The sequence below is a fragment of the Pseudopodoces humilis genome, chromosome 3, assembly GCF_049639895.1.
Source record: "Pseudopodoces humilis isolate 2021_Gansu_Grassland_sample_001 chromosome 3, ASM4963989v1, whole genome shotgun sequence".
Lineage (NCBI taxonomy): Eukaryota > Metazoa > Chordata > Aves > Passeriformes > Paridae > Pseudopodoces > Pseudopodoces humilis.
Window position 1 is genome coordinate 85,336,375 of NC_142202.1, and position 27,099 is coordinate 85,363,473.

Sequence of the window (27,099 nt, forward strand, 5' to 3'; positions counted from 1 at the left end):
GGACAATGTGTGTGTGAATAACCCCAGACACAATGGATGGCAGATATCTTCACACCATGTACCAAAAAATATTGCAAACTTACTGTAAGGTGGTACTAATTAGTTCAGTATCTAACTGTTGGAATGGCCTTTTCTTCCTTAATACTGACTCAAATAAATTGGCAATGCTAAGCAGTCTCAAAGGCAAAGGAAATGCCGCAGCTTATAGACAACAAAAGAGATGGTTTGGCACCCGACTTTTCCATTCCTTCACAAAGATTCTGGTAGTCTTTCTAAGCCCTGCGTGCTCTCTGTCGTTCCTTCATATGCCATACTCCCTTTTGTTATAGCTTCAAGTGACTTCCATGTGCTGCTCTTCTTCCAGTTCCTTATAGACTCCTTTCATGCCCTGTGGGTACCTCTGGATGCCACAATGGAAATAGCTGCATGGGGGAATAAGGCGCTCAGGTGTGTGGTCACTTGGGCAAACTTCTTATGAAATCAAATTGGTATTTGACCTTTTTTTTTTTTAGTTGGCAGAGGTTTCATGTGACAATCCTGGTGCTATGTTCACAATCGTGCGGGACCACAAGGGTCCCTGGGTGTATCTTTCTCTTGAAGGGTGAAAAAACAGCATCACCAAAGCTTCACTGCCTTAGGCATCAAAATTAGACATTATTCATGGGAAACTGTGTGTGTGATCCAGCCACGCCCTTTCTAAAAATAGATTTAAAACTGTAAACTACGTTAACACTGAAATTAGCAATACTGGGAATGTGATTTACAGCAAATTGGGGTGAAGCTGATAGTTCATTACCCAGTTATTTCTCCAGGCACTTATCAGACAGCAGGGATTATTGCATTTCCTATATTCCACATTTTGAAAAATCTGGAAATCTAGGGTGTTACTAACCAGAATATCACTAGATATTCCATGTCTAGAGAAGATGAAACCTTACAAATGTGATGTATAAGAACAACCTAGCATACTTTTCAATACATACATGAATTTTCACTGTGCTTCCTTTCAGGACCTTCTGGCTTTTTATTACCTTTTCCTTGATCATGCATACAGATTTTAGTTTTTCTCTCTCTTTTTACATCGAGGTGAGCAAATATGAGTAAATGTCTTTGTGTGTCCAAACATATGTAATAGTCCCTTTGGAAAGGGAGTGCTTTATCAATGACAACAGAACAGGAGTTTGCTTAACAGTGCCTATGTATGCCTTGGAGGTTAGAATACAAGCAATGAAAACCCTTTTACATAACCTGTTTTATTCAGAAAAACCAACTGGGACTTCACCAGACAGGCTTCTCCTGAGGTCATCTCAGGAGTAAATCAGTGAGAAATGAAAATATCCTCTTTATAGGACAGGGATTTCCTACTTCTCAGAGCTTTTAGTCATAACACCATATCAGGGCCACCAGCTTTCTCACACCTCCTGGTACATATAATTCATTCCCCTGCCTGGCTGAACAGCAGATCCCACCATTCAGAGACTGGCTTTGCTGAACTCACATCTTCTGAATCTCCCTGCCCTCATGCTGGTGAAAGAAGCAGCCTTTAGTTTGCTCTCTTGGCTTCTTTATATTTGGCTGGCTCCGAGGTCCGCCCTCAGAGCCCACCAGGACACACATGTCTGTCCAGCCTCCACCTCCTTCCCTTGGAAAGATTAAAACCAGCCCAGAGCCTGCCCCTCCCTCTCTGCTGGGTCCTGGTGGGGCAGGAGCAGCTGTCTGCACCCACTGCTGCACTCCTCTGTCGGACTAATGAGAGGGAAGCAGGCAGTGTGACGATATACCCCGCGTATTCACATGAGAGAAGTGAAGAAATCCAGCAGTGAAGATGAAAAGCCACTGGTAAGAGAACAAGTGGGATTTAGAGACATCTGTAAATAAGAGATTAGAACAGTGAAAGCTGTCCTTGCCAGCATTATATGAGGGGACAACAATAGAAAGAGCTTTATTGACATGTTTTATTATAAGGCAAAAATAAAACGTTGTCATGTAAAGAAATTATCTTGTCAAAGAGATTGTCTTGGCAAATCTGTTAGCAAATCCTTAACTGGTATTTTATATGTTTAATATGCATGGCTTGGAGGAGAAATTTAATAACAAAACCTGTCAGAAACTATAGATTCATATTGGAGTTTTCATTCTGTTTACAGGAAAATTACAGCTTTCTTTTACCTGTGTAGTTTTCTCTGGTCTTTCATCTCAGCCACCATCCAGCACCAATCAAGTAAGGAGACAGATTTTATCTACATTTTATCTTTGTGTAATTTTGAATGTCAAAAGAATTATTCTGTGTTTATTCAAAACAAAAATTTTCTGTAGCTAGCCATCACACAAAGTGAGAGCTGTCTATGTGCATTTATGTATGTATGGACGAACAGAAGGATATATATGAAAAACAGGGAAAAAAAGCAAGAGCTGTGTGTGTTGCTTTAAATTTGCTATTAGATGTATTTTTAAGGTAAGGATTAAAATCTGGACATAGATGGTAAACACAGGACACAAACCTTCCCTGTCTTTCAGTGCTTCTAATTAGATATTCTTCTGCTACATGTGGTAATAAACTGGTTCTATTTTATTTGCTGGGCATAAAATGTGAATGGCTGGATGTCAGCCATATGTCTCATCAAAGAATATAGAATGAGGTCTTTTCTAAGGTGTAACATGTCAACCTGAATGTTCTCTTTAAGCCTATGTTGTCAGAAGGAAACCCACATTTAGGGTTGAGCTTTTGCAGCACACAAGAGGCTCTCTGTAGGTTAGAACTGTTTCTCCTTCCAACTTCCACTCTTCATTCTTCCCTACCCACACTCTGCTAGCGTTTTCCAGATTGACTTGGTACTGGACTTGTACATGGATCTTAAACTTTTCAAATAAATGCTTATTTTCCTTCCTCCTTCCTTAATTCTGGGCATTTTGTAGGTCTTATGGTGATGACAAGGCTATTCTGAAAAATTGGATTTTTAGATTTAGTTTCCTCAAACAAATTTCTTCTAGGTTCTCATTTGGGTAAACAAAAAAGGCTGTAAAGTCTTCTTGCCACCATCCTGCATTTCATGAATGTTCATTTTCTGATCAAATTTGGCACAGAGAAAAGTGGGAAAGCTTGGAATACCAGAGAGGGTGGAAAAGATGCCAACTGATTCACAACAAATTCTTTAGTTGGCATGAGGTTTGTTTAAGTTTCCTTGGGAGTAGGGAGACTGTTGATTTAGGTAACTGACTTTTTTTTTAAGTTTGCTTGAACCACCAAAAGTTACAACCCAAAACGTTACACAGCAGGCCTTCTTAAACTATTACTATTTCTCAACAGCTCGGCAAGAGAAGAATTATTGTAACACTCTCATTTAAAGGCTTGAAAAAGAAAATCAAATAGCATATCAAATTACTGTTTTCAATTTGGAGCTCTCTAGAAAAAGATGATTATTTTCTTATGCCTCTTACTTACTGAGTACAGTTTAAATTATTATATACCTGTAATTATTATTATTTATAGCTCTGTTCAATTCACAATAATCTTACAGTTGCTTCAGATAATTTTATAAGGTGATCTGCAGCAATGTGCAGACACATGGTTAGTAAATACACTTTTTTTTGCAGGACTACCAGTTATTCTGGGTGCCAGTCACAGAACTGATATCTGCCCAACAATCAGGATTGGCCAAGATGACTTACCAGGCAAGTAGCATCCAGACTTTTTCAGGAAAAAGCTGCTGTTCAAAAAAATTGTCAGGTTATATTCAGCTCTTTGACAGCACAATTCTCAATTTAAAATGAAAGCTACATTATGGATGTGTATATTCTTTTTTCTTGCAGGCTTTGACCTGATTTCTCAGTTTCAAATAGAAAAAGCTGCTTCCCAAGGAATTATAGAGAGAGTAGTGGGATCCACGTCTCTACAAGTAGCTTATAAATTGGGACCCAATGTAGACTTCAGGATACCAACCAGGTAATGCCTTCCTTGTCTGGCTTTAAAATACAGATATTTTGCAATCTTATTTTTTCAGTGGTAGATCTCCTACCAGTTAGATCACCAAATTTGAAAAGTTTTCAGAAGGGGAAAGAGGAATTGAACTTTTTTTTCATTGCCACCACCAGATCAGACCGATTCTATAGCAGCAATTTCAGGGACTTCCACTTTCCTCTAGCCAACGATATTGCTCAGAGTGACTCGGGATTTGCTGATACTAAGGCATTCATCGCCTGAAAGTAATGTCAGAAGCTGCTGATGACTTGAAATAGGGAGGCAAAGAAACTGTAACAGGAGGAGAGGGAAGAAAGTTTTCTTAAAATATTGACACAAAGGGATCTTTCTGATCACATGAGGATTGCAGAGGCCAGATAGGATAACAATTCACTGATTCTGAGGTAAGGGTGGTTTTTCATTGTGTATTTGTTTTAGGTAACAGGTACATGAATGTTCCTGGCTGATTTATGGTCATTTATCTATAAAAGCTGAATGCTATTATTTAGCATGTTACAATGGATTTGTGATAGAAGTCAGAATTTAGGAATCTAATTGTGTTTGTGCTTTACAGACCAGACTTGCTGCTGGTGAAGGAATAGAGACAGTACAGCAGGGTAGAGATGTCTTTGCCAAATTTATGCAAGTCTGGATTCTGTTCCAGCACCTTATGTAATTAAGAATGCCTCAACTTAGCAAATAAGTGACAAGACCATTAACTGGACTACTGTTTCAGCTAGGAATAATTGGATTGTGAAGCATTTCTGTCTTATTCCAGCTATAACTAACAGCTTTTCTTGCTGCTATCCTTCCTGGCTCCTACCTTCATAGCCACCAGATTAAGCTACTTTAGAGTTTAAGTGTTAGGTTACATTGGGCTCATGGCTACTTTCAGTCCCAGACACAAATCAAGGCTGCTATTGCATGAATGTGAATCCAAACACAGACAGCAAATGGGGTCATCACTTCACTAAAAGTTGGAGATTCTCAGATAAAAGCAGCAATATTTTCACTTTTAAGAGAGTTTAGACTTATTGCTGTAGGTGGTTCTAGTGAAATATGTGCTCGATGTACACAAGTTACCCCTGAACAAGCCGATGTCAACTGCATTACTACAGCACCCGAGCTGACTCCTGCCATTGGGGTTGTTGGCCCAGGAAATGGATTTAAGGTTTGGTTCCCGACCGTGCTCCAGTGCCTCAGTGTGCTGCTCCTCTGTCACGGAGCCCGAGCTCGCCGCTCTGCTCCAGTTATTTTACAGCGTGGTCCTCCTCTAGGTGGGAGGGGAGGGAGGGAGGGCAGGGCCGAGCTGCCCGGCTCCCGGAGCTGTCCCTGCCCGCGGTGCTGAAGCGCTGCTCCTCGGGCCGGGCGGCCGGGGCTCACAGCCAGGGCATCACCCTCCGGCCCCCGCCTCCGGCCGGTGAGCTCCGGCTGCATCGAGAGGATGGGGAGGGAAAAATAGAGTGAGTTTGGGAAAATGGCCAGCATGGCTTTCCTGAGCTGGATGGCTGATATAGCCCAAGTGCCATAGGAGCACTGGGGAGGAACCCTCATCAAACACATTGGCAACAGGGAAATAACTTTTTAGGCTAACACATGATGATCTGTACTAAGGCAGAGGAGCCCATTTTAGAGTGGCTATGTGGTATGGGAATGAGAGCTCAGTTGAATGGGCATGGCTCAGCACTCAGTCTTCGATGCAGCAATAGCTTATGCCTTGAAAAACTCACAGAGCATCCTTAAAATGTTACTTACTTCTAGCTTGGTCTTTTTGCTGCTTTGCAAGCTTTCCCAGACATATATCCCAGAATGAACAGAAATGATTGCACACAAGTCATTACTCAGCTTCTCCCATCGTCCAAATAAATTCCCATTGGCCAGCGCTTCTTCTAGAGTAAAATCTGCTGACTGATCAATACAGTGTTCTCCATGAAATGGTGTGGTGTAATAATGGTGTAAAAACTTTGGAACTGCCATGACATATAGCTGTTTTCGCTGGACATGGTGAACCCATCATTTTTCAATTTAATCTATGTGCATACTGTAAGCGTCTACCAGTTAGTAAGTACAAAATTAATCCCATTTATTGGGATAGTAATAGTGTTTATTTTTAATGGAGATCTTAAAAAAAATATACTGGCACAAAGAAATATGTTCATGACACGTTTTTTATATGTGGGAAAAGGGCTAACTGTCTTTTTGCATTGGACAAAACCTTAAACCTTTGACTTCACAAATGCAACTGCCATAATAACACACAGATGCACACACAAAACACCCAAACAAAATAGGGAGGAATTCTATAGTTTTATCAGTAAACTTGAAATATGCAGAGAATTTCAAAGGCTGATTTTCTGGCTTTTCTTTTGGTTTTTTTTTTCCTTTGGGAATATTGTTTTTCTGTGAAGCAGTGCTCCTCAAGAGCATGTGCTTGAAGGTCTGACTTTTCTACATTCAGCCACCAAAGCTCTTCAGGTGCTTTTCCTTTCACATTGTGAGTAAGCTATCCCACCCAGATACTGATGATGATGCTGAAATAGAAGTGACAAAATGCAGCTAGGAAGCTAATTAGGTCATAAGAGAATTAATTAGCTCAGAATTGGAACTTTCTGAAGAGTAAAGATCAGCTAAGGGTAATGAGTCCTAACAAATGGCTTCTGGTTAATGACTTAGGACAGATGTTTTTAAAAGTGCTGAGCTAATTTTTATTGTTATTGCTTGTTCAATTGCTGCTGGGTAGTTTCTGCCAGGTCAGCTGTGATTCTAGGCAGCTTCAGGAGATGGGTTAGAAAGAACCCTCAAACCTGGTCACATGATACTGGCATTATCATGAGAATGGTCACAGCAATTTCCACAGCCACTTCCAGTGGGTTGTGCTAATGTTTCTAAAATCTTTATTTAACAAGGATTATTTAACAAGGACTAAGTTAAGTCAGTGAGCAATGGAGTTCACCTAAGCAATTAACTCAAAACCCCCCCAAATTTAATAAACAGTTACTCTGTAGAATTTAAATAGGTGTATAGTTGGGCTTTTAACATACTTTTCTGCTTTTGGTGAATCCTGGGGTAAGTGGGATGGGTCAGGGCTTTCCTTACCTTGGTTGTATTGAAGCCTGGGTAGGACTTAGCTTTGAAATTTCAAAAAAAATCTTCCTGGTAAGTATTCAAAATACAGGATTAGTGAGAGTTTTAGGTATTTATGAAAAAGATTAAAAGAAATTGCAGTGTTTCAGAAGTTCCCCTGCATGAACTACAGATGTTTCAAACTTTCCACCCTCCAATGCTTTAAAAATTTAGTCAAATATTCAAATATCTGATAAAAAAAAAATTGACCTAACCTTGTATTCAAGAAACAACTGAAGCAGTTAATAACTACAAGTTTAGTAGGAAAGCAGGACTGGAACGCTTTCTTACAAACTGAAGAAAAAACCTAAATGAAATAAAAAGATCTGATGGCTTATATTACTAACAATTTTAATGGGATAGGAAATAGGTCAGGAATAAATCTATATTTTGGCCTTCGAATATGTTTCCATATAAATTATTTCATCTCTCATTTACCTGAATCTAAATTTATAATTGCTTGGTTCCCTTCCATAAATCAGTGGAAATGGAAACAACTATGTTAAAAATAATTTACAGAAATAATTGGAGGGCTTATAAAGCTATCAGCTGTTCAATAAAATTACAGAATCCATCACTCTTTGCTTGGCAGTGAGATGGGGGAATAGCTTCTCTACAATTGTTTATTTAAATATCATGCTAAATTTGCCACGGTTTCCAAATATTTAGCATTTTAAGTTACTGACTTCAGAAGGGTTTTGCCTGTATAAAGATTACAGGCTTTGGAAAGAAATGTGTTCTGAAATACAGTTAAACCACTAAAGGATCATTACTGTTGGAGTAGCTGAGATGAGAATATGTCTCTGCATTGCTTGTAGAATTATAGGTGTAAATGTTACACAGTAAATCACCCCTGCAGAGTACCTTTCTGGTGATGGGTCATGCTTCACTGTGTTGAGTCATGATACTGATACTGAGTCTTTAGTCTAAAGGCAGCAGTTCTTCTGATTGGTTATTAATATTTTTAAAAATTTTAATATTATCCATGTTTGTTCACTGAATTTTTATCTTTAGTGTTTGTTATACATTTCTTATAACTTGGTTTTCTCGTTCCAATGTCAGAAGCTCTTACATTATTTCTCTTTGCATATCTTCTGAAAAAGTGAATGTATTTCTTTCCTATTTTAATGTCTGAGAAAAGGAGAACCCATATAACGTCTTGAAAAGCACTAAATCTATAGCTAAATATGGTGTAAAGGATTAATTTGCCAATCTGGTATAAACAATATTCTAATCAAAAAGTATGTTCACATACTAGATTTTTTTTGTTTCTTTTGTTGTTTTGGCTTTTTGGCAGTATAGTTGTGTCAGCTGAGGTTGGATGAGAATGTGTGTGATAGTTAAAGAGTATTGCCATGACAGCAAAACTTAGCAGTGCAGACAAATAAAAAAACAAACCTCTTCACAGAGGACTGCTTCTTTTAGGCTCAGTGTATCAGACACCCTGGAGTCATTGAACTTAAGAGAGAAAGCTGAATCTCACAAGGAGGCTATTTAAAGATTACCTAACAATACCACCTTCAGTGTGGTAGTAGAAAAACCAGCTCTCCTGCAAGAACAAATGAGATTCAGCAGCTGAAGAGATAAATGACCCAGCTGAGTTAAGTTTTAGCAGTAGAGGATTGAAATACTTTTAAAAGAGATACTATAGAGCAAAGACACAAAGGGCCATAAAGGATGTGGTGAATTGGATCAGAAGCTCAGTAAGAGTGAAGGTATGTCTGGATAGAGAGAAGAATTATCTTCCTGGAGCAGAAAATAATATATATGCTCATTGTATAGGCCAGAAACCTAACACAGGGAGGGATAGGGGACAGTAAACACTGCAAAGTGCTCAGAACTGAGGGAAAACTACAATATCCAGATGTTGATGTTTGCATTTGAGATGGAAAGATACAAAGAAATACAAATGATACAAGATACAAGAAAATAAATGATGACAGAACACAATGAGTTAGATAAAATCCTATCAAACAAAACCAGGTGGAGCAGACTACTTCATCCTCAGTCAAGAGGTAATTCAGAGCAAAGCACAGACACATTAAAGATACTGGCAAGGAACCCTCTTCCAAATTTGTATATCTCCACACTTTATATAATGAGTTAAACTTTTCAGCTAAACGTTCCCCTTCCTTATACCCCGGCTCTCAGGAGTATTCAAAGGCTCGTGGAGAAAAGGAGAAACACCAGCAGTGCAGGTACTTTATTCGTAAGATGAAGCTGCTGCTGCTGCCAGGCATGCCGTGTCCTTGCTGAAATCTGCTGAGGCTGTGTCGCTGCCTGCTGGAACACAGCTGCACTACAGCTTGGAACACTGCAAACTAGAGAGATTGCTTCTGGAAGTACTCTCTTTCTAAATCAGTATCATCGACCATACAGAATGAGGGCTGACTTAGACAATTTTTCTGCTTCCCCACCCTCCCCAGCCTAAATCCTGAGATTCACTAATGCTGTCTAAATAGCTGCTGAGATAGGGTTGATCTGCCACTCAAAAATCATCTTTGTTCAAAATGTCTACTTGTGTGAGAAGTTATTCTAATGAAAGCTGGGACAAAATAGGTCTGCATATCTTCATGCTTAAGAAATTTATTCAAACTTATTCTTAAACATAAGTAAATGGAAAATGATGTATTGATGTCAACTGGATATAACACTAGAGTTTTATGATCCATGGAATAAATATGGAAAGGCCTATTTCTTAAATATTGTACTGGATTCAGTGATACATTTGAAATAAAAAATGACATTACTGTTTAGCACAGTGACACAGCCAGATCTACCTTTGTTTCCAAAGCTCAGCTTGCAGGAGGTGCTAAAATATGAGATGTTTCATATGTGGCAAATCTGTTCCCTGCACCTTGTAGTCTTGTGGTTGAATGTCACAGGACATAATACACTTTGAGTGTGGGTTCTCACCACGTATTAGTCAATGATTTCTGCTAAAGTGATAGTTTATACCTTAACAAAAGGGTTATTGGCAGGCTGAACAAGAAAATGCATTTGCAAAAGACATTCTTATGCCTTCAAAATTGCATCAGATCTTCACTTTCTCCCTGGTCATTTTAAAGTTCTACTATGATTTTGTAAGTCTAATAGTGGGAACTAGGATAATTGTAGGATATGTTTTCTGTATCTGAAGTAGGAGTTACTTGTTGCTCCATCCATTATTCTTAGAAAGGGTTATAAAAATTATAAAACATTGGAAGAACCCACATTTCTGAACCAGTTCTTTTGCCATTAGTAACACCTTGTTTTGAGGCTCAGCATGCAGAAGTGCACAGATACAAGGATGGTTAAGATATGGTTCCACTGAGTAATGGTTTCTCCTTCTCTGTGGTGGTATGTGTAGTTTTCAGAGCAAATAGAGAACAAATGTGCTGTATTTTCATTCTACACAGTGCCATATATTCCAATGGATTGCCTGATGAATATTCCTTTCTAACTACTTTTCGGATGACTGGGGCCACGCTTCAGAAATACTGGACTATTTGGCAGATTCAGGATTCTTCAGGAAAAGAACAAGTTGGAGTGAATCTCAACGGCCAAATGAAAAGTGTTGAGTTTTCTTATAAAGGAGCAGATGGAAAGCACCAAACAGCATCATTTTTACATTTGCCTTTCTTGTTTGACTCCCAATGGCACAAGCTTATGATTATTGTGGAAGCAAACAGTGTCACACTTTTTATTGACTGTATTAAAATAGAATCCTTAAACATAAAACCAAAAGGGAAAATCAACACTGATGGCTTTGCTGTGCTTGGAAAACTTAAAAATAATCCTCAGATTTCAGTTCCGGTAAGTTTCAAAAACTTTTATTTCTTCAAAAAGTGTTTGACATTAAATACTGGGTTTTGTTTTGTGGAATGCATGTTTAAATTATTTCTGAAAGCAGAAATGGCAGAAAATAACTCCTTGGCAGGTAAGTACTAGCTGTGTTTTTTTTAATTTTGCACTTATACCTTGTAAGTTAAGAGACGACATGGGCTATGTCTAAATTTCAATAATAAAAATTCTTAGACATCCTTGTACTTATTAAAACAACTTTGAAGTAAAAGAGTGAAGTGAGACATAATTTTAAACTATATCTCACACTGCAAAAAAATGTGGACACTGGTTAAACAATGTTGTGTACATCTCAAAGGGAAAATATTGCAACAAAAGAAGCATCTCATGTCTCAGCACCTCTGTAGGTTTAGTTGCTGTATTGCACTGGATTGAAATCAGTTTTACATGAGAATGCCAGCAGAACGCTGCCCCATGTGTCTGAAGGGATGTATGTTGTTGCTACATGCTGTTAGAGATGTGGGTTAGGAAATTTCAATAGCTGAGAACTTATAATAATTCTGTTGAAAACAAGAGTTTGTCATTGAAAATGTCATAAAAAAATAATCAGCTGGAGCTGATAATGTGGCAATTAGCATATTAAAAATTAGCATATGTATCTTAGCTTTGTTAACTGCTCTGAGTGATACTGACGGGTAGGTGGGATGATGAAAACATGACACATTACATACATTCTATGCATGTTAGTAGGATAAAAAATTCTATGCCAATATTGTTTTCCTCTTTGGACTAGTAATTTTACAATGTCTATTAATATTGTAGAAATTTCTGTTTTAGCCTGTGTACTTTCTTTATCTTTAAATTGTCTAAATAAATCTGTGTTTGGGGCTATTCTAGTCTTTAACTTGCTTGACTATAAGTTTAAATATCTCAACAGTCTTGGTTATTTAGTATGCCCTAGGCACAACTTTTAATTTACTCCCAGGCATTGTTAAAGTATATTACTTCCAGTGGTAGAATTTTAAAAGGACATAAATTATGTGTTTCCTATCCTTTTTTGCAGCATTCTGGTGAGGGCCCTATTTATCTTGCAGAATAGGTCAACTTCTCAGAGGTGCACTGTAGTACATATAATTTTAAGAGGGATTCTTTATGGTTTGTTATTACTATGGCTGCCTATGAGAATAATAGATACAGTTCCACTAGAAACTGCATCTTGCCTTTTAGCCTTTACAAAGATTTATTCCAGGATTTCTGGAATGCTTTATGGAGAGTGAATTTTTACATAGATTCACAGCTGCTTTTTATCTTTTCTTTTTGAGATTAATGTATTTAAAAGTTTTATCTTTTTATCTTAAAGTAATTAATATAATCCATTATAAACTCTGAAAAAGATGAGATTTAGCCAAATTTCAAAACTGAAAAGGAATTCACTTCCTAAATTACGTTTTTATAAGAAGGTAAGGGAAAGAATTTCTTACTACTCAATTTCTAACTTCTGTGAGATAATATAATTGGCTTAATTCCTGTGATTTCAGAGGCATTAGCATGGTTTTTTCACAATAGACACTAAACACTTTTCTAGAAGTGACTCTTGGTCATTATTTAATTGACATTTAATGATGCTAAGTAGCTCAGGGAAGCTACATGTCTTGAAACACCTAAGAGGAAGCTGCTTGTCAATATTTGTTTAACAGGGATTAATTTACACCATAGAACAGATTGTGTCTGTGTACTGTAAAAAGTCACATCTGGGTTTTTTTTTTCACCCTGTGAAATCTCACATTCAGAAGGCTGAGCCACATCTATGGAAAGCCAAATAACACTGGAATTGACTGTAATGTTCAAAGGCTTTAAAGAAAAGGTGCAAGGAAAATGAAGTTCTAAAAATTATCTATTCCAGGGATGTCAAAAAATGGATAAAATGTTTAATATAGCTCTGGAATGAGATGCATTAAAAAATATGTAGTTTATTCTTGGTCACTTTACGAATGTGCAAACAGTTGACAGCAGACCTCTCTTAGAAGAAACAGATATCCTTGACAAAGTATTGTAGAAAATCTCCACATTGCTTAAAATTGCTTAGCTGAGTTATACTTCCCCAGGAGAGATGACTTCCCCTGGATCATCACCAAGCCAGCAATAGCCCAGTGGGGTTCAGGGAGCCAGATTTCCCAGAGGAAACCTACAACTGTGCTCTGAGGGTCACAGTTTTCCTTAAAGCCTATGGTACTGCTAAATGCACCCCTGTGGCTGATTTTATACTGAAAATACTACCCTACATATTTAGGTCTCGTTTGCATTTTACCTAACCTTCACCTCTCTCAACTAAAGCACTAATAAGGGAACTGAATTATGTGGTTGATATTGAGATGTGCTAAGATGGTGGACATTTGCAGGAATTTCTGTAGAACTTAAGAGGACAAAACAGTTAACAGTTGGACACAGTTAATTGTATATGTGCTGACTAAGAAATTAAGATGAAACAGATATCCTGTAGGAAACCTGCAAAATGTATGTCAGGAATGCTGACCTATGGGTCTTAAATATTCTCTGTAGTTTAACTCCAGATAGCAACTGAGCTCCACACAGCCACTTGCTCACTCTAACCCATGGTGGGATGAGAATTGGAAAAGTAAAAGTAAGGAAACTTGTGGATTGAGATAAAGACACTTTAATAGGTAAAGCTCAAGCCATGCACACAAGCAAAGCAAAACAAGGAATTAATTCACCACTTTCCAATGGCAGGCAGGTGTTCAGCCATCTCCAGGAAAGCAGGGCCCCATCACATGTAACAGTGACTTGGGAAGACAAAGAGTAGACAAAGACTTGGGAAGACTTCAAACTCCCCCCTGCCCTTTCCTTCTTCTGCCAGCTTTATATTCTGAGCATGACATTGTATGGTCTGGGATGAGCTATGCTGGTTGTGTCACCTCCCAAATCCTTGTGCACCCCCAGCCTCCTTCCTGATGGGGTGGGGGTAAGGAGCAGAAGAACTTGACTCTGTCCAAGCACTGCTCAGCAATAACAAAATCATCCCTTTGCTATCAACTCTGCTCCCTGCACAAATCCAAAACATGGATCCATACCAGCTACTGTGAAGAAAATAAGCTGTACCTCAGGCACAACCACCTTTGGGTTTAAAAGGTTACATTTTAATATCTTTGCTTTATGATTACTCCTAAATTATCTGAGGTTCATTTCTGAGAACTTTGTGACTGTGCTTAATCCTTAATAACACTGTATATTGATATCAGTAGAATACCTACATGAGATGTCTTCAAAATCGTGGCATCCTTTAAATCAGCTTAAGATAATCAACAAGGTCATCGTGAAACTCTGGCAAGGGAAAAGATGCCTTGACAGCAAGGCTAGAATATATTTGCCCTTCTCTCACCTCTCCTAAATCAATGGGAAGCCAGTTGTATCTTTTACTACCTTGCCACCAGAAGAGTTTTATTTTTCATTTAAAAAAAGAGTTAGAGAAGTTTTCTATCAGCTTTTGTTTTATATAGCCTCAAGGCAGACAGAGTTAGCTTTCTTCTTTTCACAGCTGGTACACTGCTGTGTTTTGAATTTAGTGTGAGGATAATGTTGACAACTTACTCCTGTTTGGGCTGTTGCTGTGGTGTGCCTGCCTTGTAGTATCAAATTAGTTCTTTTATATGTATATTATAGCACTCAATTGGCTATTATTATGAAAGTCTGAAAATAAGAAGTGGATAAAGGAGGGAAAAACTTGGCTCACGGGTGGTGGTGTCATTTAACAGGTAAAAGGAACAAGGGTACTGTTTCTGTTGTGCTCCAGTCTCAGCAGTCTGGAAACTGGTGACTGCAAAGCAAACAGATCAGCAGAGATGCGATAAAGAGTATTTTAGAAGTGGCAACACCTCGGCCGACTTATGCCCCCTCTTTAAAAAGCCTCCACAGGTAGGGTTAAGGGAATGCAGGGTGAAGCGCTGCTCCACCTGTAGCTATTGACATTAAATATCTAGAGTTTAACCCTCTGCGTAGCGAGCCAGTATTCCACCTCTTGCAGTGTCTGACCCCTGACCCGAATTAACATGATCTTTCCTCCTTTGCCAGTTCGAGATCCAGTGGATGGTGATCCACTGCGACCCCCTGAGACCCCAGCGCGAAGGCTGCGGCGAGCTGCCGGCTCGGGTGAGAGACCTGTCCTGTCCTGTCCTGTCCTGTCCTCTCCTGACCTGCCCTGTCCTCTTCTGTCCTGCCCGCCGCTGCAGCCCACTTGAGTCTCATTTTTTCTCCTCCTTCCTGGCCGGTGATGCTCTTTTTTACCATACCTGCCTGGTATTCGATGCTTTTAGAAATCCAACTGCCCAGAGCAGCAGCGGCCGCCGCCTCATTTTAACCCTTCCGTGACCTGCTGTCTGCCTCGCCCCGGGCGGGCGGCTTGCCTGGGGCCCCTGTGGGCGCTGTGCCTCGCAGGCAGAAGGGCTGTCGCGGCCGCCCCGCCCGGCACCGGGAGCCTGGCCGGGGGACACCCGCGGGCTCGGGGTCCGTCCCGACAAGAGCAGGGCAAAGGGTTAAGGCGCTGCTGGCACTCCGTCCTCGCCTGCCCGGCCGCCAGCCTTCCTCCAATCCCCGCGACCCTGCCCAGGGCCGGGCCGAGCCGGGAGGGGCTCCGGCAGCGCTCACCTTTCCCCGCCCGCCCCGGCAGCCGCAGGCTGCTCCCTCCATCCATGGCCCGGCGCCTCCTGCCCCTGGGGCTTTTCCTGCAGGCGCTCTGCCTCGGCCTGGCTCAAGTGAGTTTGTTCTAACTTTGGCTCTGGTTTGCTGTTTTTTTTTTTTCTCCCTCGCAGGTAACCCAGACGGGAGTCGAGGTAAGTGCGAGGGAGCGGCCGGAGCTGGTGCAGAGGGACTGAAGGCTGCTTGCTCTGCCGTGCCCTGACTCCGACCCTCCGCCGGCTGTCTGTCTGTCCCGGCGGCTGTCTGTCTGTCCGTCCCGGCCACTGTCTGTCTGTCTGTCTGTCTGTCCGTCCCGGCGGCTGGCTGTCTGTCCGTCCTGGAGGCTGTCTGTCCGTCCCGGGTCCCCGCTAGCTGCGGGTGCCACGGCCGAGGCGAGCTGGCCGCAGGGCAGCGGTGCCGCCGGTGTGCCCGCCTGGTGAGCTCAGGGCGGGCTGCACCGGCGGGACTTGAGCTCCACATGCAACTACCGCCGGTGGAACATTTCTGGGAACTCTCTTGTGGGGAGGAAATGTGTCCAGAGCCGCAGTGCTGTGCGGACCAAGGGACCAGGCTCAGGGCCTGGGGCAGCCTTCTGCTCACAGAGAGCCCCGTTGTGGGGCCGCGGGCAGAGCGCACTCCGAGGAGAACAGAGCCCCCCATTATAGGCACGGAGACCTGTAGCAGCCTTTCCCTGAGTTTCCACAGGCTGCGCGGCGCCTGCTACCTCCCCTCGGGAGCTCGGCGCTTTGAGAAAGTGCTCTGTAGATCTTAATGTAATCCTGAGGAACCAGGGGAAACTGCTGAGCTTCTCAATGAAGCAGGGAAAGGGTTGTTTTGAATTTTCTTCGCTTGTATGAACTCTCAGGAAGACTGTCTCCCTTGTGTTGGCAGAAAGAGCAATTCATGTAGTGAATTTTGGTTTTTGACTCGCAAAGATCACTTTTCTTTCTGCCACCCTGTCATTGCCATGTGGCATTCACGTCCTGCTGGGTGGGGAGCGGAGCCCACCTGGCCCTGCCAGCATTGTGGGCACAGTGGCTGGGCCCAGGGAGGGAGGTTTAACACCTTCCCCGTTCCTTTGGTGAGGGCAGTGTTGCCAATCCTCATAGTGACAGTCAAAATAGGATATCCATGTGATATACATGGAGTGAGGATGAGGGTCCTTGTCACAGCTGTGACCTCCTGACTAACCCATAGCCTCTAACTTGCTGGTCGCCCCAGAATAGCTCTGTGGTTTGTCAGGCTCTAATTGCTCCTTTTTTTTCACTCCTTGTCAGAGAGGCCCCCCTGGTCCACCAGGCCCCCCAGGTCCACCAGGGCCACCAGGAGTTCCCGGTATTGATGGCATTGATGTAAGTGTTTCCCATGCCCTGTCTAGGAAATAGGAAATGCCTCCAGGTGTATCTGTGCTGTCTGTCAGCCTTTGATCTTCAGGAATTTGAGTTTGGCTGCAGATATGTGAAGGAATTGATGGGTCTCATGCTCTGTGGTGGGCTGGAGTGAGGGGAGAAAGCAGATTTTCAGATTATCTTTGGTATAGAAAACTCAGGATTATTTATTTTATGTAATCAGCATCATATGCTGTGGTTATCTGCCATTAATAGGGTGTAGAGGTTTTATAAATCTAATCTCAAAAGGGATTACATAGAATCATTCATACTGAATCCTGTTAAGGTTTGTGGTGTTATTCTTGATTTGAGCTACTATGTGTGTTTCCTTGATTCCTGTCAGAAGTTTCTGTGATGATTTCTGCTAGTCTGTAGTAGAAATTATGTGGATTTAGCATTTATTTTCTACAATAAGAGTCAGTTCAGGATTATGTCTGATAATCTGTAAATCAGTGATTTTCATGAAGAACCATAAAAGGTTGTTGCAATTCTGACTAATACCTTCCTTTTCATATCTTGGTAGGGGGAGAGAGGCCCAAAGGGCCCCCCTGGTCCACCGGTAAGTCATTTCAACTACTTTTCATTTGTTTCTGTGAGCAAAGAAGTTTTGAGTTTTGCTGCTGCTTCCCTCTGTGAAACATGCTTAACTGTCCATTTTAATCCTGAAGGGTCCAGATGGGGATGCAGGCAAACCAGGATCCCCTGGGTTGCCTGGAGAGCCAGGAGCTGATGTGAGTACACTTGATTTTCTAAAATTCCTCCCCCCAAACCCCAATTTTTATTTTTTTTTTAAATTTTCCCCAAGAATAAAGAGATAAAGCACAAGGACTGTCGGTGTTGCCACCCGGCCCTGGAGAGGGCGCTGGGCAGTGGTCTCAGGGATCTCTCGTGCTGTGGCTCTGGAAGCCACCTCTGGTCGCAGAGCAGGGCAGAGAGGGTGTGAGGAGGGTGTGCTGATGCATCTTCCCATCCTGGGGAAAATAGTAGAGAAGATCAAAGTTTCAACATCATCTAGTGTTAATGGCCTGTTAAGTCATGCCTCTGGAATAAATATGTGTCAATAAAAATGCCTTCAAATTTTTGGGGAACTTCATATTTCTCTCTTGAGAGCTCTGTTAGAAAGCGTTTCTTGCTATGAAGCAAGATTACTGCATTAGTACTTAGGTGTTATGCCAAGAAGTAGGCAAGCTTATGTTTAATTTACATAAGCTTTTAAATTTTAAAAATCTAAAATGCCAAAAATAAAGATTGTATACCATAAACAGTGTGTTAGAGGGTATTGCAAATTATATAAATGAAAAACCCTAGTATCTATTTAATGTTGCAATGCTGTTAGAGGTTAATATTTAATTTGCTTTTGGGAAGAGATTTAGTGGATGTGGAGCTGGAAGAATCTTTAATTAAACTGTTCCAGTTTCATACCTGTAAGAGGAAATGGGCTTTGTGAGTGACATCTCATACTACTTCACTTTTCCTGAAAACAGTACAGGCCCACAACCCATTTGTACATGCCAAAACCCTATAAGCAGATCTTTAAAAAATCATCGCCTCTTATAATTTTGACTTAAGGCATAGTTTTATTTTCCTTGCCAAAATTCATGGGAACACAATCCCATGAAACAGAACACACTAAACTCATCTCAGCTTTTGGTATCTGTTCACACTTAAATAGTCCCATATATATTAGTGGATGAGTGGAAATGTAATACCAGAATACAATCTTTTGAAATATTGAAACTTTCTTATTTTTACTCAAAGAAAAAGAGTGAGACCTTATTGTGCTTCCACTGTGTGTTCAACTTTTAACTGGTTTAATTAGATTTATAGTACCTTCTGTGTTTAATTGGTGAGGCAGTTCTGACTATTTAAATCTCATTTTATGTCAAAAATTATTTCAGTGTCAAGTTTAATAGACTGTAAAAAGGTACTGTGCAGTAATTGCTTGTAATGATCATGTAAGCTTTCAAAATCAAATTGTTGGAACAATTGTGTGAACAGTGAATTGCTGGAAGTGTACCAAAAAAATAAAAGTATTAGATAAATGTAAAAGAAAAGCTCTTCTGGATATCTGGGAATTTCTAAGCCATATAAGCTGACTATAAAATGAAACAAAAGGAAAAATAAGAACTCAAAATTAATTCCTGGTTATAATATCATGTTTGGTTTCTGATTTTAGCCAGATAGACAAATTAAAAGGGTAGATTTAAATTCAGCCTGGCAGCTTTCTGTTTTTTTTTGTTTTGTGGTGGTGTTGTCAATGAAATTCTTATCGGACATGGACAACACTGAGAGTTTTTGTGTTTAACCTTAGCCATGAAATAAATTCAGTAATCTCCCATTAAGAGGAAATAGGATCATGTGAGATCAAATGGTTAATTTAATTGTGATTTAACTAAATAATTCTTGAAGATACATATCACAGGCACTGAAATTTGTGACCAGAAGCTAGTACTTTCAACTTCTGCAGTTCTATCTGTACAAGTAAATAAATACTTAGATTGCAAGTCTCCTGCAGTTACTAATTTCACTTAATAGCTTTGTTTTTCTATGTTTTATAATGTTTTCTGTTGTGATTAAGAAAAAACACATAACCCTTGCATTAACATTGTATATCTTACTTCCAAAGGGATTCACAGGACCTGATGGCTCACGGGGAGCCCCAGGACCAAAAGGACAGAAGGTAGGAACAAAATTATGCATGAAATTATGGATTTTTTTTAAAGCAGCATTTTTGTTTGTCTCGATGTGACTAATAAGATGCTGCAGCCTTTCTTACAATCCTAAGATACCTATAGATTACGTATGTACTGGCCCTTTTTCACACAGCACAAAGAAGCTTCCATTCCCACAGCCAGCAGGAAGGAATGGTGGCTGGCATTACATTGTTGAAATTAAGGCTGAGCATCTTCAGTAGAGTTGAGGCCCTTTCCATCTGGTATTACAATTGTGTCCTTGTAATATGACGCAATATGCAGTGGGAACCAGAACAGTGAAACCTGACTTCATCATCGTCAAATGGAGTATAAATCAGAAGTCAGTTACAAGCACGTAACCACGACATGGGGGAATAGAAGGCCAGAGGCTGTAGCATTTTAATACTGAGAAGGTCTTTCCTTTCTATCAAGTCTTACTGAAACTAGCATAGCATTTATGAAGTGAATAATACTTGGAGACTATGTCCACTAAATGATGCCCTCCAACAGGTGAGAGAATATCTTCCTGTATATTGTTTGCAGAACTTGATGTTAAATGCCTCCTAAAAACTCATTTTTTATCTTTTAAAGGGGGAGCCAGGACTGCCAGGCGCTCGTGGACTTCCAGTAAGTAGTGCATTTAGCATACAAGGAGGATTTTTACACCTTAAGTATTATTATTAAGGCTTCTTACCACTAAACATAATGAAGAAAAACCCAAAACTATTTCTGAAGTTTCAAAGAACTCATAAGTTACAAAAGTAGTACTTTAAGGAACCATTTTGTCTTTATATCTAAGTGTGCAAATATTACTGGAAGGTTATGTTTGGTTTGTATGCTGTAGAAAAGAAAGGAGCATGTGTGATGTAGTCCCAAGTTTTGGATTTACACCATCCTTTTCCATCTCATTGTGAAAATGCTATGGTGATGAGAGAGCCCATGTTTCATTTGCATATAGGAGTCTACAGTTATTCCTGTTTTCAACTTTTTGCCATGTGTTTAAATGTCATCACTGAAGTGTAAATTCTGTGAGACTCCTTGTGCTGTTTTGCAGTTCTGTATGAAAACAGGCCAAAATATGAGAGAGGATATGCAAGGAGTACTGTTCAGTTGGTATGCAGATGGTTCTAACATCCATTTTTAGGGGCTGAAAAGAATTGTGACCTTTAAGAGTTTTACTGGTAGAAGAAGTGAATGATGGTTGGCATGTAGGAATTTAGCTTAGGAAAAAACCTCAAGGAAGGTGAATAATGGAACAAGATAACTAGAATAAATTATAATATGACGGCATATAATTAAAATTTAATTAAAAATTAGATTCAATTTGGAAAAATTATTTAAATTAAATAGAAGAGGTATGGTGTTCTAGTACAACACTCCTTGTGTATTTGTATTTTTGACCTTTTCCTATTAACTCTCATTAAATTTATATTTAACAAGTATTTTCATAGTTGGCCAGAGAGAAAATTACAAAGTTATTTAGTTATTCTTGAAGGTGTGATATTATAGACATGTTCAAACTCAAGAGGAATCACTTTATGGACACTTTAATTTTCATGGATGCTCATTCTTACCTGAAAATTTGGAAAATAGGTAATATTTGAGCTGGCTGCTCTGTAGGCTCAATATGTGAGTAAAATTTAGTCACAGAAAATGGCAGAACTGAGGTAGGATCTAGGTAGACTGAAGTGCTTTTTTTTTTTTTTTCCTCCTCTTTTGGGTTTGTTTACTCAGGTGATAGGGGAAAAAAATTATTAGAGGGGTGGACCACCTATCCTGTGAGGAAAGGCTGAGAAAATTGTGATTATTCAGCCTAGAAAAGACATGGCTTGGGGGTGACCTCATTGCAGCCTTCCAGTACCTGAAGGGACCCTACAAGAGGAACTTTTTACAAGGGCATGTGGTGGCAGGACAAGGGGAAATGGCTTCAATCTGAAAGAGAGTAGGTTTAGATTAGGTATTAGGAAGAAATTCTTGGCTGTGAGGGTGGTGAGGCACTGGAACAGATTGCTATGAGAAGATTTGGATGCCCCATCCTTGGAAGTGTTTAAGGCCGAGTTGGATGAGGCTCTGAGCACCCTGGTCTAATGGAAGGTGTCCCTACTCATGGCAATTTGAACTAGGTGGTCTTTAATTTCCCTTCCAAACCAGGCCATTCTATGATAGGAAAAAATGGGGAAATAAAACTGAATTATGGAAATACTTGGTTAACATACATGTGTTGCCCTGAAAACTCAGCTTCTGAGCTTGCTGACATAGTTTTCTAAGGACTTTCCCAGGACAGTAACTGTAAACATAGATATGTGTACATTCTTTCTGTTACACGTCTTGTGATGGGCATCTGTCATGCCAGTGGAGTGGGAAAGTGTTATCCTGACCATCCAATCCCTGGCCTGGTGCTCAGAAACCTATAAATCCTGGGAAGAAAAATAAACTTGCTCTTCCTTTCACCACACCTCGACCTGTGTGCGTGTGATCTATTCATCTTCAGCGGCAACATACATGATTTTAGCTCACCATTTACAGAATATCATTTACAAGAATGATTAATATCAGACCCTCCAGAATAAGTGGGTGCATAAAATGTGTATAAAGAGGGTAAATTTCAATTTGGAGGTAGAGATGTAAATCTGGGAAAGCAGGAAACTAGACCAACTTGTCAAGGTAGAGCGCTGATTCTTTTCAGAGCAGCATGACTTTCGTCACCATATTTTGAGACTGTAAAAGCAATAAATCTAGTAAGATTTTGGACCATTGTTCAAAGCTGAGTGCTTTTGTTTGCCCTGAGACTTTCAGTCTTAAGGTGATAACGCTTCAGTGAACCTCAGTAGGGATTGCCTTTGGAGTTGCTCTGCCTCTGCTTAATAAACATCTGAAGCTTGTATTTTCAGGTGAATCCACAGGAATATTTATAATGAGGAAAAGGGAAATCCAATTTATTTAAAAGAAAAGATGGATATACTTAGTCAACTCATGTAATTACCCCTGTATTTATTAAGATTTATCCTTAGATCTCACATGTTAGGAAGAAGCCTAGTGATTGATTTTGTAGCTCCATGGTTGTTAACCCATATGTGCTGAGTCCATATAGAGAGATTAATGATCAAAATAAATCTCCTAGGAAAGCCTGTATAAATGCAGTTTTCCCCCTGAAGAATGGCTGTATGCTGCTGAAAAAGTTTTGCAGCTACTGGAACATGGCCAACACTGGTCATCAGACCTTTAGTGAGATTATACCTACTAACAAAATCCACAAAAGCGAAAAACCAAACTAACAACAACAAATCTCACAACCCTGCTACCAAAACAAGCAAAAGACCCCCTGTATATCTCCAATACAACCCACTTACCATGAAAACAAAACAAACTTAAAAAAAAAAACCCAAGTAGGAATGGTAGTGTCAGAGTGCAATGGTTCTAATTTTCAGATTCAGAGAATTTTGGAGAAGCTCTTACTACAAATGTGAAGTAATGGGGCTGTTTAACCTTTGTACTTCTTTGGTTTGATCCATGAAACCTCATTTACCAGAAACATAGTGAGCACAATTATGAATCTGCATACTGCCTACATGATTAATTGAGTGCTTAGGTGTAATTATGCACTGCTTTGAATATTGTCAGTGGCTTTTTGCAAGTGGAGTAGTCCCTGGATAGTTATCCAAAGACTACATTTTTCACAAAACCTCTTGCTTAAGTTATTAAAATGCTCAGTGCAAACAGAAAATCAGAAGCCTTGGGTACAGCACTAATTAGATTTAAATTATTATCACTGTTCTTCATGCTCCTCTAGTGATATTTATCAGCCAAGTTAGGACTTCTGGGTATCTTCAAGAATGAATATTAAGGACATAAAGTTTTATATACAGCATTTGCTTCTCTGCTTCTGTCACCTTTTCTTCCTCAGAATGTATCTTGGCAATCTTTAGTTATCATCCCCTTTTTTTGCACATTTTTTCCTGCTTCATGATTTTGTTTTAATTTATTCTCTTTTTCTCATCTCATTTGGCGGATAATCTTTTAAATGACAGGCTTACAAAGTTATTAGAATTTTTGTGATTAATTAGAGTAATTTTTTTATTCAAGTAATTTAAATATGCTGATGTCTCTGACCTGTCCTGGTAGATGGACCTGGGGCTGATACTCCATTCTCTCTTTTAGTTCCCTCTAACTTTTCTATGAGCTGATATTTTGCTAGTGGTTTTAACATTCGGCATATGGGGAGGACTGTGTGTATCTTTGTGGTGGATGGCAGGGCTAGTTACCAGATTACAGGGTAGCCCCTGAGGCAGGGGATTACAGACTCTGGATTGCTACCCAAGTCTGTGCACCCCTTGTGTTCCGTGGGTGCAATGAACACCCACAGCAGGCAGCAGGCACCTGGGTGTGTAAGGCTGTGGTCACAGGCTGTGTGGAGAGCCTTTCTCTTCAGGACACAGAGGAAGGAACAAGACAGCTGGTTGGGAACTGCTCTGTTTATTTCCTTACTGATGACTGCCCTGGAGCTGCTCTCAGCCTTGCAACTTGATCTGCTTGTAAGGAGTTCATGGGCAGAAGGGTGGAGAAGCTGTGTGAGGAGGCATTGATTGCTGGGGGAGAGTCCCTGCTTTTTGCAGTCTCAATTGGGAAGGTGAGGAGATGCAGGGGAGCAGTCAGAGGAGGGGATAGCCTTCTGCTGGGTCACTGTGTGGGCTGGACACAGTGGCTGTAGCTTCTTTTGGTATCATTGACTTTCCCTGCCACTGTTAGGGGGTGTGTTAGGAAGGGGTGCTCCAATGAGACCTGCAAGCAGGTGGTTTCCTTCTTCCAGAGTCAGGGCATATCATAATATTGAAAATGTGATTCAGTGAAAGTTTGATTTGTATAGTCAAATGTAGATATGCACAATATGATGAATTGTAGCAAGGAAGTGTGAAGCAATAGCAAAGGGATTATGTAGGCTATGCAAGCTTTCTTCTGTGGATTAAATGGATAAATGGAATGATTCTGATGAGTGCTTGAATTTTTCCCTGTGTTATACTGACTTTTCTAAACAGCCTTGCAAATACAAGCCTGGTTTGATATTCTGTGGCCTTTTTACTTGCATTCAGCCCAGGTGCCTTATTACGTCAAATCTCCTGAATACTTAAGTATATTTGGGATTTTATATTTTTGTGTTTCAAGCATATCACAGATACCTTTCTCCATAAAATTTTCCATTTACTTTAATAGTGCAAGAACAAGGGATCTGTTTTCTTAGAGGGAGTATATAATCCAAATAGGCAGAAACACATTTGTATCTTGAATATTTCTCAATAAAATGATTCAGAGCTATACTGATGGAAAATGCAAACAGGAGAAGTTTGGTGTTCTTTCTGATTACCAGAAACCATAAGTTTAATGGATTTAGGTCTCAGGGAAGCACTGTGGGGAAAAAAGTTCACTTTTATTATAAATTCAAATGTACCTTTAGAAGGAAATTATTATAGCATAGATATATTTATCATGGTACTTGTAATTACATAAACACAAAGCCTTTAAAGTCTTCATTCCTTTGTGGAAGTATATATATAAATATGTGTAATGATACTGCAAGGCAAGTTAATCATTTAATTTTCTCTACTGATATTGATTACCTAATAATAAAATTGATTTTAACAATAGTTAAACAAGTTTTCAAAAAGATTTTGCAGAATCAAATGAGGGTTTTTTTACACTTTTTAAATCTGAAATACTCTATTCTTGGAGACCAGCTTTACTAGGTTTGGAACCTTCACCATATTTCTGATCTTTTATTCATATTTCACAGGGCAAGGGGCTTCTTGGACCACCTGTAAGTATCAATTTTACAATTCATAAATATACTCTTCAATGAATCTGTTTGAATATTTAATGAAGCTATTATACTCTAATTAAAAGTAATCCAGTGAAAAAAGAGATGGTTTTAACCCTGATGTTCTGTATGTATTATGTGTGTTTTCTTCAGCTACCCCTAAGGTTGTGTAGGTCTGTGGTATGTAGGGCAAGAATATTGGTGTCTGGAGGCATAGTTTGTTGTGTCTGGGAATTGCATGTTCTCAGTGCTTGGATGTTTGTTACATAGGTGTTATATGGTATAAAAACACTTTTTACCTTGGTTGTTGTAGGGTCCAGCTGGTGCAGCAGGACTTCCTGGGGAAGTAGGTCGTGCTGGTCCACCTGTAAGTACTACAGTGTTTGCTGAAAATGCAGATTTACTCAATTGCTAGAAAGTACTTAAAGAAAAAATGGGCTATCTAAATACTATTTGGGCTATAACAGGTTTTTCAAAAGTTGTTTTTTTTTTTTTTAATTCCTCTGCAGTGATCACTGGTAGAAGAAGGGTTACGTTTGAAACTCAGTCAGTAATAAGAACAATGAGTAGCAAGCACAAAGCCAGGGCCACCTTTCAGATTAAAATAAAATGTTTCAGAGTGTCCCATACTCTACTTCTCTTATTCAAGGAAACCTGAAATCAAAAAAGCAGACCTGACAGAGATACAGGAAATGTAAACTTTAACTACTCAAATGACTGATTTTTTACAGATTTATTTTTTTTTTTAATACCAGCAAACATGGAAATTCAGTATTTCTCCTCTGTCTCACTTTAAGTGTGGCTACATCTATTGACGTTAGTGCTGAACTGTGCACTCAAGTTCACCACACTGTCACATTTTGACACCACACTTTACTGAAATGGAATCTGAAACCAACTTTTCTGCTTGAAATCTGAAATAGCATTAAAATTTTGTTTAATAAAACCTACTTTTTAATGCAATTATAAAAATGAATTGAAAAAGAATATTAAAAACTGCGAATTTGTTTTGGAAGGTGATTCATCTAGCCCACTGTCTTGTCTGTAGGAGGGGCAAGAATGGATACCAAGGGAGGTGTACAGGATATTTATAAAATGGCATTTTTCTGTCTACTGTCACACATTCTGGCAGTTAGTTGGTAGTTCAGAGACTGCCTGAATGAGAAATTGCATCTGTGATGCATTTTTAAAAACAGCATGTGAGCCTATCCTCCATTAATGCAGTCAGCTTCTGAATCCATTTATATTCTAAGCCTCCATAACACATAATAATGAGTCCCACAATGTAATTATGCATTGCATGGAAAGGAATGGCTCTATAGCTCTCATGTTTTGCGAATTAATTAATAATTTTTCTATATTCATCTTGTTTATTGCATTTATGACTTAATGATATGTAAAACGTAATATTGAAATTGTAATATTAAATTAAAATCTTTACCCAATTATTAAATTTATTTCAATTACAAACCTTCAGAAAAAATAATTTGCATTGGTTCCACATTGTCTTTACTTATGAGAGTGCTCAGCATCAAAATTTCACAATCAGGAAAAAATTCTAACTTGGTAAATTCATCTTGTGCTCTGATTTACTCCTTTCTCTACTTTTGCCAGTTACTAGAATTCCTTCAGTTCATAAGTTAATAGCATTTATAG

At 39.5% G+C, this 27,099-nt stretch overlaps 1 protein-coding gene across 2 annotated transcripts in view; it reads left to right on the forward strand.

Annotated features, from left to right (window-relative positions):
- The first annotated feature begins 474 nt into the window (after positions 1–474).
- The window catches only part of COL9A1 (collagen type IX alpha 1 chain), a 63,124-nt gene continuing 36,499 nt past the window's right edge, over positions 475–27,099 (forward strand). The window contains exons 1-14 of one of the 2 annotated variants that reach the window (XM_005518127.3): positions 475–488; positions 2,148–2,221; positions 3,595–3,672; positions 3,811–3,943; positions 10,480–10,876; positions 14,951–15,028; positions 15,688–15,708; positions 16,831–16,905; positions 17,465–17,500; positions 17,610–17,672; positions 19,568–19,621; positions 20,226–20,261; positions 25,420–25,443; positions 25,757–25,810. In XM_005518127.3, the coding sequence (XP_005518184.1) occupies positions 475–488; positions 2,148–2,221; positions 3,595–3,672; positions 3,811–3,943; positions 10,480–10,876; positions 14,951–15,028; positions 15,688–15,708; positions 16,831–16,905; positions 17,465–17,500; positions 17,610–17,672; positions 19,568–19,621; positions 20,226–20,261; positions 25,420–25,443; positions 25,757–25,810 (1,137 nt within the window). Of the gene's footprint in view, positions 489–1,701; positions 1,840–2,147; positions 2,222–3,594; positions 3,673–3,810; positions 3,944–10,479; positions 10,877–14,950; positions 15,029–15,687; positions 15,709–16,830; positions 16,906–17,464; positions 17,501–17,609; positions 17,673–19,567; positions 19,622–20,225; positions 20,262–25,419; positions 25,444–25,756; positions 25,811–27,099 lie in introns of those variants that run through there. The other variant, XM_088053707.1, reaches the window with a different exon arrangement.